The sequence below is a fragment of the Passer montanus genome, unplaced genomic scaffold (assembly GCF_014805655.1).
Source record: "Passer montanus isolate IOZ18808 unplaced genomic scaffold, ASM1480565v1 scaffold66, whole genome shotgun sequence".
Taxonomy (NCBI): Eukaryota; Metazoa; Chordata; class Aves; order Passeriformes; family Passeridae; genus Passer; species Passer montanus.
The window spans coordinates 2,904,228-2,924,439 of record NW_024371704.1 but is presented as its reverse complement, the minus strand read 5'-3'; the positions used below and the strand labels follow the sequence as shown (position 1 = coordinate 2,924,439).

Sequence of the window (20,212 nt, the reverse complement as noted above, 5' to 3'; positions counted from 1 at the left end):
CGGGGCGGGCGGCATGTGGCGGGGGCTGCCGGTGCTGGCCCTGGCCGGGCTGCTGCTGCTGGGGCGGGCGCCGGCGGGCCGGGGGGCGGCCTGCGAGCCGGTGCGCATCCCGCTCTGCAAGCCGCTGCCCTGGAACATGACCAAGATGCCGAACCACCTGCACCACAGCACGCAGGCCAACGCCGTGCTGGCCATGGAGCAGTTCGAGGGGCTGCTGGGCACCAACTGCAGCCCCGACCTGCTGTTCTTCCTCTGCGCCATGTACGCGCCCATCTGCACCATCGACTTCCAGCACGAGCCCATCAAGCCCTGCAAGTCCGTGTGCGAGCGCGCCCGCGCCGGCTGCGAGCCCGTCCTGCTCCGCTACAGCCACGCCTGGCCCGACAGCCTGGCCTGCGACGAGCTGCCCGTCTACGACCGCGGCGTCTGCATCTCCCCCGAGGCCATCGTGACCGCCGAGGGCGCGGGTGAGTGCGCGGGGAGCGCGGGGACAATGGGCGGCGAGCGCAGCCCGGCAGCGCTGCCTCCCCTCACGCCGCTCTCGGCTTCTCGCCCTCCGCTCCTCTGCTGTCTTTGCTCTGCCTGCGGCAGCTGGAAAAGTTTGTCGGGCACAGAGTGTGTGTGACAAGTGACAGCCCCGCCGCCGTTCCGGGGAGCGCGTACGAGCGTGGGAGCTGCGGCTCCCGTTCCACACGAACGGGGAGCGTTTCCGCACCGCTCTCCGGGGATCCATCGGCGGGCAGAGAGCGAAGAGCCGCCCCAGTGAGGGGCAGCCCCCAGGCTGCTGGCTCCCCCTCTCCCCCCGCTCCTCGGTGCTCATCCCCAGCCGCTCCCTCCCAAAGCAGGTTGCTCCCTTTCCCGCACAAGGCCGCCACTCCAGAGATTTGGGGAAAGGTCAGTGCCCAGAGGAGCCCCAGGCAGAGCTGGGGGGCCGGCGTCTCCCCAGCCGCTTTCTATGCACACCTGGAGGGAGAGAACATGCTCGTCTCAGTGGTTAGCACCGAAGGGTTCCCCAGCAGGTCCCTGGGCTCTAGAGCTGTTTCCAGGTGAGGAGTGTAGCAAGGTGCAGCCTTCCGTTGTGTTTTGTTCCCCACATCCCTGAAGCCAGCCAAACGCTGCGTCCTGCAGCCGAGCCCTGATGCCGTGTGACCACTGTGGCCTCGCAGGGGCTGCTGGAGCTGCTCAGCTCTACCTGTGCCTCCTGTTCCACCAGCTGAGCTCACTGTGGTCCCACAGCATGGCTGGTGCTGGCTGCCATGCAGCACTACGGGGGCAGGAGCATCTCTGCACGGTCAGGTGAGGACTGCTGGCTGCTCAGACCATGCTACAAACCTGCTGTGGCTCGGGGACCCTGCTCTTGTCACAGCTGCCTTTGGGAGTTGGCAGGACACCCCTCCAGTGTGGTGAGCTGAGCACCACAGAGATATTGAATACAAGGGACTATTGAGCAGGAAATTAAAGCAAGCTGGTGGGTGGTTATCACGAGTGAGCTCTGACCTTTTACAAAGTGACTGCAGTTCCTGTGCATTCTCAGGAAAGCATTTGCTGCTGGTGGGACCAGGCTACCATTTTCTTTGATGCAAAGTGCTGGTGGCTCTGCCAGACCTCTCCATCAGAGGACTTGGAGAGCAGACCAGCGGGGTCAGAGCAGAGCAGCACCCATGCACCCCACGAGCTTGTTGTGCTGCTACCTGTCTCCTTCAGTGCCCACAGCTGCAGTGCTGGGTTTTGGGAGCTCACTGACAGGCAGTAGATCTCACCTCTCTGTCCTCCTCCAGCTGTGGCCTGGCAATGAAAGGGGGACTTTTCATGCTGTGCTCAGCACAGTATTTTACTGTGCTTCTGTCCCACTACTAAATGCTTTATGTATCCCACTGCCAGTAATGCCAAATGCTGTAATTCCTGTTTTCTTCTCCTAACAAAATATCACGCTTCAGTTTCCTGACCGTGCTCCCCAGCTCAGCCTTCCCAGGTAAGCTGCTCTCTCTGTCTCCATTTATTTACAGGCCAGACAAACCCTACTCCATCTGTGACTCTATTCTCTTACCCTCTGCACCACTTGAAACCTCCACACCCTCATATCTCCAGTCATTACTGCTATTTCTAACTTCTAGCTGCTTCCCTCTTGCCTTTTCCTACTTTTTTCCCCAGCCCATGAACGTAACCATCTATTTTTGCCATCAGCTGCTGCTCTCTTGAGTGCTGCAGTCCTGTTGGGGTAGTTTTGGGGAGATCTGGTTTTGAACACCAAGCACCTTTCTCTGCAGCATTGAGGTGCTTTCAAAACCACCTTAAAAATGGCTCCAGCATGAGCAAGGTTTGGCAGGTCTGCAGCGATTTGAAAGCAATCACATTCAAATCTGGAGGGAGGAAGCTTGGCTGAAATCGCCCCCGAGTTACCTATTTCTGAGGACCTCAGCAGTACAATAACCTCTTTGAGGGATTCCAGGGCCAGATCCATGAAAACTCTCTTTCACTGAATGAGAACCTGATGACATTCTCATTTCTGGGCTGAATATTTTGAACTGATGCATTATGCACCAGACTGAAAGAATCCTTCTTGAGGGAATAAAACTGTTCTTTTAGAAAGCAGAGGGAAGGATTCCTGTTCTAGGAAGAGGTAAGGTGAACACTTTCAAATCCAATTCTCCAAATAAAGGATTGCAGCTCAGTAGAAGACACAAATAACCAACTGCCTGATGAGTACCGTGCAGAATCGCTGCTCTTATTTGCTTTAATTTATCTCCTAAGCATTCTAGCCCCTTCTGCTGTCTGTAATCTACATCTAATAGAGTGGGCAGAAATATAATCCATTGTTTTGTGGCTTTCTCTTGTAGAAGGGGCTTTTTTGTTTTCTTCAGAAGTGAAATCTTGTTTTTGCTTTCATTCTTTGGTTACCTGTAACAGGGTTCTACTCTTTCCTTTCCTCTTGAGGTTTTTGCATTATTGCTGGTAAACATTACACATTTGTCTTGCCCCTTCCATGAGAGAACCTTAAGGATGATGCAGTCAGTGTTTGCCCTTGTCAGAGCAGGGACTGGGTTCACAAGCCCAGTTTCCATCAGCTATATTCCCTGCATCCCAGTAGCCTGTGACTGTTGCAAAGTATGGAGGGACTGTGGTTGGTAAAATCTGTGATAAATCTCAGTAAGATAAATCTCACTTTCAGCTGTTGAGGCACAGTCCACCACAGACATCTTCTAGGACCTGTGTCCATTTGAGTCCAGGTGTGAGGAAGATCCAGCCACCTCCTGTCACAGCACCAAGGGGCTGCTGGCCTGGTGAAGCAGCTGCTGCTTTGTCTGTGATGGAGAAAGCTGACAACAGTGCTGTGGTTTGGGCTCAGTTAGAGGAATAGCTGTGCACACCCCCTGGGCTTGTGCTGGTCTCCAAAACCTGAGTGGGAGTGCTGATTGGGAGGTTCCTCAAGTTACAAAGACTGACTTCAAACATGTGGGAAGTGTATGTCTCTTGATTTTTCATTCTCTTTGGGAAACATCTGGGTTCCTTCACAGCCAGAAAGCAGAGGGATGCTGCAGGCATGGTGTGGGTGTTCGGGAGGCAAGTGTGATGCTGAATAATTGGGCTTTTTGTGCAGGATCCAACAAATCATCATCCATGATGGAGAATGAAGCAGCATCTTGACAATGCATTAACACCCCAGGTGTCAGATTAGTGCATGCTAATGTCTGAAGTCTCCTATGGCATTTATCCCACATCCCTGTCCTGGGCTTTTTGGAGCTGCAAGTGGTTCTGTGTGCTGACATTAGTACAAGCTGTGTTACATCTCTGGGAGGTCCTGTTCACTTGCTCCATATATTTCATATGCATATGCTCGTTCTTCCTCTAGTCTATCAGATTATCTTCTTCCCTCATTCAGGGCTCTGTCAAACTTCCTTAGGTCCGTGAAGCAGCAGGAACTGCTGAGAGAGAAAATTGTCTCAAATCTAGAATTCCACAGGCAGGACCTTTAGTTTTGCAGGTAATAAGTGTTGGCATTGGGATGCTGACTAAAAAAGCATCTTCCATGTGGCTGCTACTGCCTAGCAGAGTGTTTATGTCTCAAGTGATGTGTTTATTCCTGTTTTGAAGAGGGAACTAGCAAAAAAACCAGAGCAGTGTCATGGGTACTGTGTGTATTGGAAGTCAGATCTGTCAGGCAGGTTGTCTCACCTTATCTTACTCAGATAAGAACACAGCTTGAAGGCGTGTTGGCCTGTTAATAAGAAGTTGGAGAAAAGGGAAGCCACATCACAGGGTATCAACCATGTGTAGTTAACACCCAAACTATAATGAGGTGTCTAAGAAGAACTTTGAAAATTTTTTTTTAAAAAAATCTCGTAAACATTAAAGAAAATTATAGGTTATTCACATGATGGACACCTATTTTCTTAAATCATATGTGAACCCATGATTTCTCCATGTTGCCCAAGTTCTCCATGTCTGTCTGGATGAATTCATAGTAACCCAGGATGTTAATTTGGCATTGCAGGCTTAAAAGGCAAGAGAACAAGCCATTTCTCTTTCTTGTTTCTTATGTATTAACTTAATTTCCAAAACAGTGGTTTCCAAGCTCCAGATCAAATTTGTTCTGACTCTTTGCCTAGCTCTGCTTAGAGCAGCTGATGTGCATGACAGTGCTGGGGGAGTGCTACAGACCATGCTGAGGGTGAGCATTTGTGCCCGGGTTATCATTTATAAAGTTGGGATTTGTCTTTGCCTGAAGCCTGGGAGCAGCCTCATTTCTCAGTTAAATAACAAAATTATTACAAGCTTCAAGCCTGAAACAGGGCAGGAGAAACAAATAAGTAAATTTAAATCTTAGTATTGAGGATAGCACCAATGGTGTTAGGCTCACTACAGTTCAGCTGCCTTTGGAGGCTGAGTCCCCTGGATTTTACACTCTAAGCATTTAGTCAATACCTGGGCCATTAAATGTCATCAAAACCTGGTGGGATTTGTTATGAGTAATAAAATGTTATGTGGAACAGCCATGTTGCTGGCTGCTCTACCACTTGGAGTTTGAGTTCTTTGTATTAAATGTTAACTAGAATAAATTTTCCTATCACTTGCCTTTTCCGCGCATGTTTTTGCAACCCACTTAGCAAAGATTCTCTCTGTATTAATAGCTGAAGTGAATGACAGTGAATTCATGCACTGTGGAAGGGTTTCTTAATTAATGGGGCTCACAGATGTCTCAATCTGAAGAAGGTACCCAAGCAGCAGCCATTGGCTATAGCTCAGTTCTTTGGAGCACAGTGCCTGGAGTGGCTTCAGTAATAGCTGGGCCATATTCTTTAATCATAATGACAATCAGGATCATGTTATTTTTTGCCTTTCTCTGCCTTTTAACATTTTTATTTATTTAAACAGTGGTATAGGAAAGATGTTTGCTGAAAACTAGGTATTACCAAGTTGTTTCTCTGTTCCAAACCCCTCATCTAAATCTGTGATTGCAGGCACTGTTATTTTGCCCTCTTACTGTGTAAGTGGCTTTTATTTAGCTCTCCTTGTTAGTGTTGTGTTTTGGTCTTTATTTTATGTAGAAACCCTCTGAAAAGCAATTTATTAGGATGGTGTATTGGAAAAAAACAGTTTGGATTTGTCCCCTGCTCCTAAACAAAATTTAATAGGAAACTTTTGGATTGGACCTCTGGACAGTATTCTCTTTGGCAATCCAGCTAGCCATCACTGACAGGTATTTATTTCAGGAAGATAGCTTTGCATAGACAGGACTTGGCAGAGGCTTTGCCTGTGAAGAGGAACAATAGGAAGTCAGTTGTTTGGGGGATTTTAAATGGCTTTTTTCCCCTCCCTCTGCCTGTGTTGCAGCTGAAGGTCTCGGCTTGGTGGAGCCTGTGTCCATCAGGCTGCTGGGGACAGGGGCTGCATTTCACAGGGGCTGGGTGGCTGCTCCCCCAAACCACTGACTTCCTATTGTTCCACTTCTGTTCCACACCTGAGACCTGACGAGTGGCTGCTGGCAGGCCTGGGCTGGACCCTCTTCCAGTCTCCTTTCTGGTAGGTAAGCAGGGACCAGACTGTGTGAGCTTAACTGGGGAGAGGGCCAGAGAAATGAGAAGGGTTTCCAGAGAGGTGTCATGGGTGGCAGAGGTCTCCAGTCCCCTCCACAAGCCTGTGCTCCTGTCCATCTGTAGAAACCCTGAGTAGGCATGAGAGCATTGGAATCCCCTCCACAAGCCTGTGCTCCTGTCCATCTGTAGAAACCTGTCATCCCTGAGTAGGCATGAGAGCATTGGAGAGGATGACCATCAAGGCAGGTCAGCACTTGCCTGGCCCAAGCCCTCCCAAGTCCAGAAGTGAGCTCTGAGCTGATGGATGGGTACCTGTTCACCCCTGCTCTGCTCACCCATGCCTGACACCAGGCTGCCCTGCTGCTGAGTGCAGGCACACAAGCAGGAGGCACTTCCACCCTGCACACGCTGTCTGGATTCCTCTGGCTGCACACACAGCTCGTTCACTGGGAATTGCTGGTTTGGGGTGGGAAAGGTGACCTGGCAGTGCAGAGTTAGGAGATACCTCGAGGCCGTGGTGTGCTGGAATTTGGTTAAGAATAAGTTGTGTAGCCAAGAGTGTGGGAACATCTGGTGCAAAGCAGGTCAGTTCCATGCTTGTTGGCATGTTTATACTGCCCATACCAAGCTCACTGGTTCTCCTTGTGTTGGTGTAAGCTCCAAGGACAGTTCCTCAGCCAGCACCCATGGACATTATACAGAGGGAGGGGGAAAAAGCCATTTAAAATCCCCCAAATGGGCCAGGGGAGGCTGTGAACTCTTTACTGGGCTCTGGTTTATTTTGAGGTGTAATTTCAGTGTGGATTGGACTGGGTTTGCTCAAGCACCATGAAGTCATGCCTGCTTGTGGATCCATCCTTGGTTTAGGTAGGAACAGTGGATTTCAGGGCTTCTTTTTCCTTCTGTGGATGGGAGATGGTAAATATATAATGTGACACTTCTCTTGTCTTCTCTGTCATAAAATTTTTTTCTGTCCCCAGTAACAATTTTGGTAGAATGGGGAATGTGCTTTGAAGCTATGAACAAACCATGCCTGAAATACCCGTTTTGGTAGGAATTTCAGCTTGCTGGGCCACCTGAGAAACCAGAGGAGTTGGCTTGGTCATGTGCAGCTAGCCTTTGAGAACACCTGAGAAGGTGTCCAAGGCAGCTGAGTGAGAGGGGCAGGGAGTCTGGAGAGCTTTCTCTGCAGGGGTTTGGGTGCCCAGAATGGGGAAACTTCTGAGGCCAGCCCTAGGTAGACAGAGAGGCCTCTGTGGCTGGAGGGTTCTTGCAGATGTTTTGTCTGTACTTGGAGCAGATGAGAGGATTGTCACACCATAGACCTCTCTCTGTGCTTTTACCACATCAGAAGGAATTGTGGATTTAAAGCTGCAGCTTGGCTGAATGGACAAGACAACAGATCATTGACCCAGGAGGGGAAGAATGAGAAGTGTGGTTGTCCTTTTATTTACCATTTGCAAGAGGGAAGCCATTTCAATTCCTCTTCCATCACATCCTGGAATACCAGAATGCATTTGATGCAATACAAAATACATTCTTAATGCACTGAGAATAACTCAGGTGAATAATCAGAATCAAACATGTAAGTAGGAATCAGCTTGGATAGTCTGACTTCTTACAAGGCAGCATTGTTGCATGTGTTCTACATTGCAAAGGCAGCTGCATTGCCTCCATGATTATGTAGGAATCTAAGTTGATTGTAGGATACCAGATTCCAGAATTGGAAGAGCAGAATAAATGAATAAATGTGCCAAATTACAGAAGGGCTTTTTCTTTGAAAGCTGATTTGTTTTTCCATTTTATGTGCCATTCTAATAAAGTGCCCTGCCTCTCTCCCAGTTCTTGTTCCTCTTGCATTTATTTTGTCCTTAGCTCATTCAAAGTTATATGCATTAATATACTTGTTTTTCATGATTAAATATATGTATAAACCCATTAAATTGTGTGATTTAATAAATAGGTTTGAAATGATGCACTTTACTAATGTGGGACACAGTCCACTTATGAATGTGTCTGAAATGTATGAAAAGCAGTTCTTTGGGCATGGTGCCTTTTTAAACTTCTGTTCCTTATCTGTCCTTCAGAGTAATCAGTGTGTTTTTAAACTGAGGGGAAGGTCTGAAACATTTATTTTGGCATTTGCTTCAACAGTGTGATTATGGTTGGTTGATTTGATTTGATTTCCTCAGTAACCAAAAAAAATCCCCAAAAGTAATTTCTCCTTCATCATCTAATTAAATGCAAACACTACATGTGTTTTCTGTAGGTGATCAAAATTCATGGCATAAATGTCAACCCTTGTCTGAAACCTGCCAGTCTGTAGCAATGGAAATGGGATATTTAGCCTGCTTCAGCATTTAACATGACATGCTGGGTTCAGGTGAAATTTGGGTAAGACGTTGTGTCACCTTTACTGGTCTGACCTCTAGAATATTGCTAACTGTTTATTAGTCAAGTTATTAAGTTTCCACATACTAAATATTAGAGAAAGAGAAAACATTGTGATGTATGTGTAGTGAAATAGTCCAATATTAAAAATACTAACATTTCTTCACATATTTTACAAATCCATGCCAGATTTCCCTATGGATTCCAATAACGGCAACTGTAGAGGTGCAGGCATTGGTAAGTACATTTTTATAAAACTGTATAATAAGCTGTAGACTTTCCAATCCTTTAAATATTTAATTAAGAGGGGTACTAAGTGATAAATACTTAAATACTTACTCTTGACTGAGAATACTGTAGATTGTGCTTTTGCATTCCACGGGCAGGGGGATTTGGGGACTGGTCAGCCTCAAAATGTCCATCAAAGCAGGAGGGCTGTGCTGATTTTATTAAAAGTTCTGTCTTGAACAGAGAGAGTAATCATTAAATTGATTTTTCCGCGGGCAAAACCAGTGAAGATAATGGTTCATTTTGACCTTAAAGTTTTCAAATTAAATTAAACTCTTTGTAGATAATGGCAATACTCCTGTTAGCCTAAGGAGGTTGAGAATGGCACCTTCTGAGGCTGGTTTTATTCCAGCAAGTCCCCTGTTGCTTTTTATTTCTGTTTTTGTTTTGCTAGAACTGAATAAAACTGAATAAAACCCTTTGAGCTTTACCAGTACTTGCCAATGCAAAGAAGCAAAGCCCAGGATGGTGGCTAATAATTACAGGAATGTGAATCTTTTGCTTAAGCAAGCCAATGACTGCAGATTTCCTTGAATTTTATTATGATTCCATCTGAAGTTCTCCTCTTAGGTCTTTGTCAAGAAATTGAGACTTGGAAGCCCTAGCACTGACCTCCATGTCTTTCCTTCTGCAGAGGGGCTGATGAGCTGCAGTGTGCACTGATGCTCACTTCAACAATATTAATACATAAAAGGTGTTGAACCTCACACTGGATACCTATAGATATAATTTCAGCATTGAGCTCTGTGACCAAATTGCAAAAATATATTATAATGACCAGTTTATAATACAGTTTAAAATACCAGTTTATAATGCAGTTTAAAATACCAGTTTATAATACAGTTTAAAATTTTAATCAGTAGGTCCCAATTTGCAAACAGCTATATTTGTACAAAATGTTCTTTAAATCACACCCAGTTATAGTTAAAAGAAACTCATAAAAGCAAACCCTTTAACAGGCTTTGCTTTAAACTGTCTTGAGCATGGGACCATGTCTGGAGGACTGGCTCAAGATACTTGTTACTAATGTGAGTATCTTCATAGAAAAGTTTGTCATGTTGTTACTGCTGTGAGGCTTTGATGGCTGAAAGCAAAACCAGACCTAAAAAAATCACATCTAGAAAATAGGGGAAGGATGCACAGAAAAATTGCTGGTGCAATATCTGCTGATATCACTGCCTTTTATTGTACATACATCAAATTAGTGTTTTTTCTGCTTTTTCTGTACAAACATGATTTCTGGTTCAATGTGCTGCATCTGTCACAGCTGGACCACCTAAAAGGCCATGTTTCAAAATGGCTTTATTTATGTGTTCAGTAAAGTAAATTTGTAGTTTTGCCATTGTAACTAGAGACTTTTTGTTTGTTTGTTTTGCAAGTACCAAATTGATGTATTTTTTACAAAATCCCTTTGTGGTTTCTGCATGTTAATGCTTGTGCTGCTGTGCATGGTCTCAGGGAGCAGGACTCATGGGTTATCCCTATTGGAGACACCTTTTTTCCCCTGTCAGTGTCTGCTGGCAAAGCCTTCCCTTTGAGTCTGAATGGGGGTTTTTTTGGGGGACATTTTACCTCTGTTGGCAATGAAGTACATTGTTTTCTGCTTCATCACATGCTCAAGTTTCTTAGAAAATTTTCCAGAGTGTTTATTTTTTATCCTTTCTTTATCTGGGAGGTGTTTGCCAGGTTTGAGTGCCTGTACAGGTCAGGATTGCAGCCAGGTTTTCCATCATGCATGCACATATATTTAAGATGACACAGATGTTTCTTGGAAGCAATCCATGGGGAAAACCATTCTCTCCATGTCCTTTGGCATTTACAGAGCGAAGTTTTCAGAGACAGAGGCTTTGAGCAGTTTGTAGCCCTGTATTTACTTGAAAAGAAGATTTACTGGCTGGCTGTAATCTCAGCCAAAGCCAGCGGGAGCCTCTGCTGCCTGTCCCATGCTTGGGACATGCCACTGTTGTGGTCTCAGAGCTCTCCTGGTAATCCTGGCAGCTGCTGGGGAGGCTGTCAGGTAGGATGGGATTTTCCCTCAGCATCAGGTGGTGCAGTACATTTTTATTGCCACCTTTTCTGGGTGTTTCCACTCCCTGGGGCAAGGTCAGCATTTGCCTTCCTTGGAAAATCACTGTACCAGGGACTGGGAGAGAGGAATTAGTTCTGGCTCTAACTTTGCAACTGACCTTGGCAAATGACTTTTGTGCTAGTTTCTGTATCTCTAAATAGTGATTAGGAATAATGCAGCATTTTGTACAGTTCTTTTAAATGTAAATTTAAAAAGCATGAGGGTGACTTGGAGGTTCTTCGATAAGAACATGGGCAGGTCTATAATTTAGAAATAGAACTAGACTAACAAAATACATTCTAAAATTAATAAAGTAAGCCAATACTGCCTTAAAAGTGATGGAAATGTGAGGTGCCTGTGTGAACGTGGGTCACAGGAGCACATCTTTTATTCTCTGCTCCAAGGCAGCTCTGATTTGGCCCTCAGTATCCATGAGCTCACAAAGGCAGAAGGGGAGCCAAAAATCACTTCCCTTCTCTGCTTTTGTTATTTTAACACAAACACATAGAAAAGTTAAAGTCTGTAGGACTATATATAGATTCCTGAGGATGTGTTTGAAATTCAAGGAAATAATATACTTTTCTTTTGACATGTTTTCCTCTTTCCTGTATTTTTTTTTGTATTTTCAACTACAAAAATTATTCAAATGGAAAATAATTATTACATCAATTTTAATTTTTTTTTTTAATATGCAGGAATCTTATATAATCAAATAAAAGTTCTTTTTCAGACTCTTCATGTTGGATTTAACTGAATCACTGGCTTATATGCATTGATACTTAGGGTGATGGTGAATAGAAATAAGCTGCATTAAATCCACTTCCATTTATGCCAAATCAAGTGTCAAAATAGATGCCCATGCACATGGAGCACTGGGATCTGCTGTTTGAAATTACTCCAGCGAGCCACACTTAGACACTGGTGTAAAATAAGTAAATATTTGCAGTAGCACAAGCAGCTCTGAAATACCAGTGGTGTTAATGAACACCACTGTGGGTCTGGAGCTTCAGCATTAGCATTCCCTGGGCACTAATGAAAATGGTTTTACCTCTCTTAGAGTTCCCAACTGTCTGGCATCTGCACCTTTGGAAATGCTGCTCTGACAGTGCTCATAAGACTATCTTTCTGGCCACAAGGGCTAAGAATTTCCCTGTTTTCATTAAACTTGGCCTTCTGGGTCATGATAAAATCATGTAAAATTTACACAACTCCTCATGGTGGATTGGATGGACCTCTCAGCAACCTGATCCACTTGAAGATGTCCCTGCTTATTTGCAAGGGGGTTGGAATAGGTGGCCTTTAAAGGTCCCTTCCAGTGCCAAATATTTCATGAATGCCTGCTAGCCAGAATATCCCAGTTTGCTAAACTGACTTAAAATACATAATCAAAAAATGTTCAGTCATGCACTGCCACGGTGTTTCCTTTCTGTGGCTCTGTTATGGTGTATGATAAAAGGAACAGAAAGGAGGGCATTCCTTAAGTCTAGCACTGAAGAGAGAGCAGCATTGCAAGGGTGGAATTGCAGCACCTGCAAGCACAGGATTGAACATTGAACTGGCTGAAAATGATGGTTTTGTCACTCCAGACTCAAAGTCTGTGTGTCTTTGTTGTTGTGCTGTGGTTTGGGTTTGTTTTGGTTTTTTTTTTTAAATTTTAGAATGACAGGTTTTTCTCCTAAAAAACATTTAAGGTCTCATGGACAGTTCCACATCTCCCAGCAGAACAGGCCAGGAATGCCCTGTGGTTTTTAGTGTTTCACTGTAATAAGCAAATCACTTCGGTGAAATTTTTGTTAGGTGTTGTCAGATTTAACCCTCTTCTGACTTAGAGACGGGGTAGCTGAGAGGTGTTTTAAAAACCTGTGTTCCATTTTCAGTTTCATGAGAAGGGTGAGACAATACAGGTGTTATAATTCATGCCATCACAATCAGAAGCCAGCTATTTCCTAATTACAAAACACTGTTTCTTGGCTTAACAGGATCTAACTATGATCAAATTAAATAAAACAGATGGTAGATCATAGTTAGATGACTTATTTAAAAGATAAAGCTTTACACCTTAGCTAAAAAAGCTTTACAACATAAATTTGTATGCATTAATTAGTATAATAATTACGTTAATAATGGTAACTTGTATATTTCACCGTACGCGGCAATCAATGAACAAAAGCATCACATTCATTGGTTGGATTTATTTTCTGTGACTCCAATTCCCACGCTGTGTGAGCTGCAGATTTTGGGAAGACTGTCACCGAGTGCCTGCCCTTTTCTTTCTAAACGAAGCTTTGTGTTTGTGCAGACCGCTGCAAGTGCAAGCCTGTGAAAGCCACGCAGAAGACCTACCTGCGCAACAACTACAACTACGGTGAGAGCAGCTGCAGGGCCAGCTCCCAGCCCTTCCCAGCCTGCAGGGAGGGGAAACTTCCATTTAAAAAGCCTAAAAAGTTCACTGTTATTCCTGGTAACCCAATATTACTTGTTGGAGGAGGAAGGTGTAGCTGAAACATTTCCAGTTTAGAAGGATGGAGGGGATTAGCTTGATGTGTACAAGGGTATCTTTGTTATTTCAGTTTTAGTGCAGGCATTTGGGGTTTGTGCACTTCTCAGGTGTGAACAGTGATGCAAGAAAAATGGCACTGTGTGCCTGAGCTGCCTCTGTGATTTCCAGCATGCTCAGCTTTTGCAGAAGGGGATGTTTGTAGTGGCTTTCGTGCCCACTAGCTCTCCCTGAGATCAATCAGGTTCTTTTCCTTCTGGTGTATCAAAGCCAGCAATGAGCATCTTGCCAGCTGTGTGATGCTGTCAGTAACACCTGTAAAAGGCACATGTCCTGCTCTTCAGGCATTTCACAGCTCCAGGCTCATATTTTTCTTCATACTGCTTGTTTCAAGCAAATTAGGCCAATGAAGCCACTGAATACATATCACAGGGGCTGGACAATTGGGCCCTTCCTTATTGCAAAACCCAGCCCCTTTTAAGCAGTTAAGCCTTTATCAGTTACACAGTTTTAAATCATAACAAACATAATCCAACCATACCCCAAAATCTGAACACACCATGGTTATAAAACTTCTTTTTCTACCCCTAATTCAGCTGAGTCACTTTCCCACAGTCCTCTTCGACTTAGCCAAAGTAGCAGGCATGAGCAATGATTTTACAAAGGTAACAAGGCTTTATTTTATAAGGCTTTATCAATATATGCAGCACTTCCTTTTTCCCCATTAATCAGGTGAGGAACCTTAGGTTCAGCCAGCTTTAAGGCTTTATTTAAATGGTAATGATTGTATCATTTTTATTAGTATTATGCATTTATAAAGCCATAGTCAGACAATCTCCTTTTAAAAATAGTTGCTGTTAAAATCTAAAAAATTACAACTGTATTCAAACACTTTTTTGGTCACTAGTCAGCTGCATGTTGTTTTGGTGGATTTGTTTATAAAAAATTAGAGTGACTATTCTCTGGTCAGAAACTGCATATGGCAGTCATTGAGCATGCTCCTGTCCATTTTCTCAAGCTTTTGAAATTAAATAGGTTTCAAAAGGCATTTGAAATATCTCCAAGCTAAAGCAATATTTTATTTTGAGATCTTAAAAGGTTTTGAGAAAGGGAATCACTCGGGGTAAATTGTGCATGGTAGATGCACAAGTTGGTGTTTGTTGGCAGCTGTATTTAATCTGCCTGCAGTACATGTGGAGTGAGGAGATCTGCAAGTCCATGGTTTTCTTTCTTCCATATTACCTTTTTCACACAGGAGACATTTGGAATTTGGGGTGTCTCCTATTTATAGTGTGGAAAGGGACTCTCTGAATGGTGTGGCATTCTCTAGAGCATGACCTCTGGGCTGGCATTGCATTTGTGTGTGGTATCAGTTCACTGGTCAGCAGGAGAGAATGGAAAGCTTTGCCTTTGAAAGGTAACCTTTCCTCCTCTGCAGCTTGAGGCACAAGGAAAGGCCGAGAGAGGAAACAATTAGAGAGGTCACTGGGTCAAGATCAGGAGCATTGGAAGTTCAGAAAGAGCAGAGCAGATTAGTGCTGGGTCACTGGAGAGAATGAAAAAGGTAAGGGCCTGTCATCCAGCAGAAGCAGTGATATGGGAGGTTTTAATGCACATTCCCTTGTTGTGTGAGGTTCAGAGTGATAAAATTTGCTCATCTGTACTGCAGGTAGTCAGAGAGGGAACAGCCACAGCTCTGGGAGAGCATACAAGAAGTAGATTTAATATATTTAACATGCAAAGGGTGAAGAAGACGGGAAGGAAGGAAGGAAGTCAGAGCCCAGCTTAAACAGGACATAAATCCAGCTGGTACAGAACTGCTGCTCCTGACCACATTATTAAGGGGCACACTGGACCTCCTTGGTGGAGGGTGAAGTAATGAAGGGAAGAGATGGAGGCAGAGACATTGCAGGAGCTCAGCTGAAGAAGAACCATGCAAAATCTAATCCCAGAGGTCACCAAGAACAGCTTGGGCGTGACCTGCATGATCTGCTGCTTCTAACAGTGCTCTTTGTGGCTTCTCCCCAGTCATTCGGGCTAAAGTGAAGGAGGTGAAGACCAAATGCCACGATGTCACTGCAGTGGTGGAAGTGAAGGAGATCCTGAAGTCTTCCCTAGTGAACATTCCAAAGGACACTGTAAACCTCCACACGAATTCTGGCTGCCTGTGTCCCCCCCTCAGTGCCAATGAGGAGTACATCATTATGGGCTACGAGGACGAGGAGCGCTCCAGGTAACTCCTGCTGTGCTGTCCTTCACTGTTCCCCTGCCACAGGGCTGAAGGTCAGAGCCAAAAGGAAGGAAAACCTCTCTGTACATCTCCTTCGTGGTGTTCAGGGAGGGCAAGGCACAGAGAGCTTAGTCTTGTGTGTGTTGGGGTGTCTCTCTTGATGGGGTTGTCTCTGTTGTGTAGGTTACTCTTGGTGGAAGGCTCCATAGCTGAGAAGTGGAAGGAACGTCTTGGTAAAAAGATAAAGGTAAGAAAATGCCTCACCTGAAGTCACATGTTGTGGGTGCCGTGAAACATCTGCCTGTCTTTTCAAAATAAGGGAAGAAAATTCGTGTGCTGCCGCCACTTAATGAATATAGTGTATCAAAAACTAACTTGGTGTTTTATTTGCTTTATTACTTGGAACTGCATGCTGAGTAAATAAAAGGGATACATTGAATTACCCCAAAGTATCCCAGTGTAGCAGCAGTCAAAACCTCTGTCTCAAAAAAGCAAATAGGAGAGGACTTTTAACTCTGTGGGCAAGCTGTGTGTTCCACAGCACAGGCCTGCTTAGATGGGGCTGTGATATGAACTGAAAAAAACCCCAAACAGACCAGGGGGCTTTACAAATGTTTTTCAGACTAAATCATGGGCAGGGCCACCTTCCACTATTCCAGGCTGCTCCAAGCTCCATCCAGCCTGGCCTTGGACACTCCCAGGGATGGGGCAGCCACAGCTTCTCTGGGCAACCTGTGCCAGGGACTCACCACCCTCACAGCCATGAATTTCTTCCCTATATTTTATATAATCTAATCTAATATAATCTCTGTCACTTCAAAGCCATTACCCCTTGTCCTGCCATTACATGCTCTTGCAAAAAGTCCTTCCCCATCTCTCCTGTAGCCCCTTTAGGTATTGGAGGGTCCTCTGAGATCTCCCTGAACCCTTCTCCAGGCTGAGCAACCCCAGCTCTCCCTATGAAAATATATTCTGGTTTTTTTCTTACTTAGATGTTTCTAATGCCTTCCAGGTTCTGGAAGGATTACCTTTTTATGTTTTGATGCACTGCAAAGCATCAGTGGTTTTGACCTTGTCAGGAGTGTCACTTTACACAGAATATTCTTATTTTGACACAATTTCTCAGCCATTCATTTGCCATAGTGGTTTTGCCTGTGCAAACCAGTATTCTCCTCCACTCAGCACTTTCTCTTCATCAGTGTGAGGGTCACTGGCAGGAAAATACTCTTGTGTTTATAAAAGCAAGTTTTTCTGTGCACATTTCTCACATCAGTGGAGATGAAAAGATACAGTGGAGTGAAAGATACAGGGATCTTATTTCAAGTTGTTGTTTGATTTGGCAGAACCCTGGGAAATCCAGTGCCACAGAGAAAATAACATTTTGCTGCCATGGGCTGATTTCTGCTCAGTTTCAGCTCTTGAGTGGTAACATGATTGGTTGGAGTTTTTTTGGGGAACACACTTCCTTTCTCACTCCCTTCCTTGTTGTCTGTAACCTGCTGCCTCTGCCCTCACACCTGGCCTGGGGGTGTTGAGGACCCTGCCACCTCACCACCCACTTCTCATCATCATCATCCTCCTTTCCAAGAGCATCAACACTTGTGCAAACTATATTTATTATGTCTTTTTTTTTTTACTGTGATTTCTATTGCCTGCAAAAATAATAATGCTTTTTTTGAATTAACAAAAACCCCTTAACTGTTTTTTCATCCTGTTTCCCCCCGAGACTGCATGAATAGCTTCATGTAAATTTTATTATTTCGAAGGTGAGTCCCCCTTGTGCTGAAGCCTTGTATCAGACCCTTCATTCACAGAGGCTGCAGGAAAGCCAGGAAACACTTTCCCTGTTTAAATGACTTTCCCCAATCAGCTGTCATTGCACCCTTGAGCGCAGTGCAGGGTGACATGGTGGAAATAGCAACTTCTCTGCTTTTGCTGCTGTTTGTGAACACATTTTCTGTGTGAAACGTGTGAACATGTGGATGTGTAACCACTCTGGTAATTTCTGTACCTCTCTGGTAATTCCTATAACCTCTCTGGTAATTTGTGTAACTCTCTGGTAATTTCTACGGCTCTCTGATAATTTCTGTAAATTACCAGAGAGGTAATTTCTGTAACCTCTCTGGTAATTTCTGTAACTCGCAGGTAATTTCTGTACCTGTCTGGTAATTTCTGTGACTCTCAGGTAATTTCTGTGACTCTCTGGTGATTTCTGTAGCCTCTCAGGTAATTTGGGTAACTCTGATAATTCCTGTAACCTCTCAGGTAATTTCTGTAACTCTGGTAATTTCTGTAACTTTGGTGATTCTTGTAACCTCTCAGGTAATTTAATTCCTGTAACTCTGGTGATTCCTGTAACTCTCTGGTAATTTCTCTAACTGTCTGGTAATTTGTTTAACCTCTCTGGTAATTCCTGTGCCTCTCATAATTCCTGTAACCTCTCAGGTAATTTCTGTAACTCTTTGGTAATTCCTGTGACCTCTCAGGTAATTTCTCTACCTGTCTGGTAATTTCTGTAAATCTGGCGATTCCTGTAACCTCTCAGATAATTTCTGTAACTTTGGTGATTTCTGTAATTCTTTGGTAATTCCTGTAACCTCTCAGGTAATTCCTGTAGCCTCTCAGGTAATTTATGTAACTCTGGTGATTTCTGTAACTCTCTGGTAATTTGTTTAAACACTCTGGTGTTTCCTGTAACCTCTCAGGTAATTCCTGTAGCCTCTCAGGTAATTCCTGTAGCATCTCAAGTAATTTCTGTAACTCTGGTGATTTCTGTAACTCTCTGGTAATTTGTTTAACCACTCTGGTGTTTCCTGTAACCTCTCAGGTAATTTCTGTGCCTCTCAGGTGATTCCTGTAACTCTGCTAATTCCTGTAACTCTCAGGTGATTCTTGTAACCTCTCAGTGATTCCTGTAACTCTCTGGTGATTCCTGTGCCTCTCAGTGATTCCTGTAACCTCTCAGTGATTCCTGTTGCTCTGGTGATTAATTCCTGTTCCTCTCAGGTAATTCCTGTAACCTCTCAGGTGATTCCTGTAACTCTCAGGTGATTCTTGTAACCTCTCAGTGATTCCTGTTGCTCTGGTGATTAATTCCTGTGCCTCTCAGGTGATTCCTGTAACTCTGGTAATTCCTGTAACTCTCAGGTGATTTCTTTAACCTCTCAGTGATTCCTGTAGCTCTGGTAATTCCTGTGCCTTTCAGTGATTCCTGTGCCTTTCAGTGATTCCCGTGCCCCTCAGTGATTCCCGTAGCTCTGGTGATTATTCTGGTGCCCCTCAGTGATGATTCCCGTGCCCCTCAGTGATTCCCGTAGCTCTGGTGATGATTCCCGTGCCCCTCAGTGATGATTCCCGTGCCCCTCAGTGATGATTCCCGTGCTCCCCGCGGCTCCGGCGGTCCCTCCCCGTTCCCCTCGGTGACGGCAGTGCGTTTTCCCGCAGCGCTGGGATCAGAAGCTGCGGCTGCCCGGGAAGGGCCGGGCAGAGCCGGGCCCCAGCGCGGCCCCAAGGGCGGGCAGTGCCCGCTCGGCCCCGGCCCGCAGCTAGGAGCACCAAGGATGCGTGGATGGATGCATGGATGGATGCAGGGATGCTGCCGTGCCGCCGGGACACGCAGGGGACTGTCTACCAAGACTTCGTTGTCGGAGCAGCAAAGGAGAAATTGCACTATTGCACGTTATATTCTATTGTTTACTACAAAGTATTGGGTTAGCTTTTATTAGGTTTTGTTCTCCCTCTTTGTTTGCCACCTGTTTCTTTTCGGATATGTGCAAGTTCTGGAAATGTATATTTTTTTTTTTTCTGTTGCTAAGAACTGTAGAAAACTGCCCTTATGAGATGAAGATATATTCAATTTACCTTTTTATCTCCTGAATCTTCTTCGGGAGAAAATTCTGATGCGAGCAGGAATGAAATCTGGCCAACATCATTGGCTTTCCCTGTTCACTCTTTCTTGGTCACTGTTTGCTGAAACTTGCTCTCTGTTGGGTAAGTTGTTATCTGGGTTTAAGTGTATCATTTTTATTCTGAAATACATTTTTAAGAGAACTGTTTGAATCAGTACAGCTTTATTAAGTTGTCTTACAGATAAACCACTTGCATGAGGCAGAGTCTGACTTTAAATATTTCCTGCAACAAGCACAATGTGCACGTATAGAGGGAACCTGGGTTTTCCAGTGCTTTGGGCCTTAAAGGAAATATTATCTAGTTCTGTAACTTATAACTAAATTTATGCTTCTTCTCTTATAATGGCAGTTTTTTCCCCTTTTCTCAGCTGAGTTATAGGAGTAGACGACTCACCAGGCCTGCTTCTCAGCACAGGTCTGCAGTTTAGCCTTTTGATTTTGTGGTGTTATTCTTAAATCCATGCCTACATAAACATGTGTTCAATGCTCAGTAACATATGTCCAATAAAAGAATTGTAGTTGCCAACACAGACCTTACCTGACTTCTGAACCAACATCATATTGCTAATACTACCTTTGAAAATATAAAAAAAAAAAAAAACTTAATTTTTGTTCTTTAATAGAATTCTTTGCAGATGGTGCCAACATATTGGAAATTATCTTTGTTTTTCTACTTTCCCATGTTTAAAGGAAATCAAAATGGGGTACATCAAAGAACACTTCTCTTTGGTATAATCTGCAGAGGGGAAGCAGCTCTACTTATAAGGAGCAAATGACTGTTGTGTTCTAGCTGCC

At 44.4% G+C, this 20,212-nt stretch overlaps 1 protein-coding gene across 1 annotated transcript; it reads left to right on the top strand.

Annotated features, from left to right (window-relative positions):
* The first annotated feature begins 6 nt into the window (after nucleotides 1-6).
* On the top strand, nucleotides 7-19,947 carry FRZB (frizzled related protein). The gene is made up of 6 exons (XM_039728794.1): nucleotides 7-467; nucleotides 8,616-8,663; nucleotides 13,082-13,147; nucleotides 15,308-15,512; nucleotides 15,693-15,756; nucleotides 18,954-19,947. The coding sequence occupies exons 1-6, from the start codon at nucleotides 14-16 to the stop codon at nucleotides 19,056-19,058; spliced, it is 942 nt and encodes a 313-aa protein (XP_039584728.1). The 5' UTR covers nucleotides 7-13; the 3' UTR covers nucleotides 19,059-19,947.
* Nucleotides 19,948-20,212: the final 265 nt, after the last annotated feature.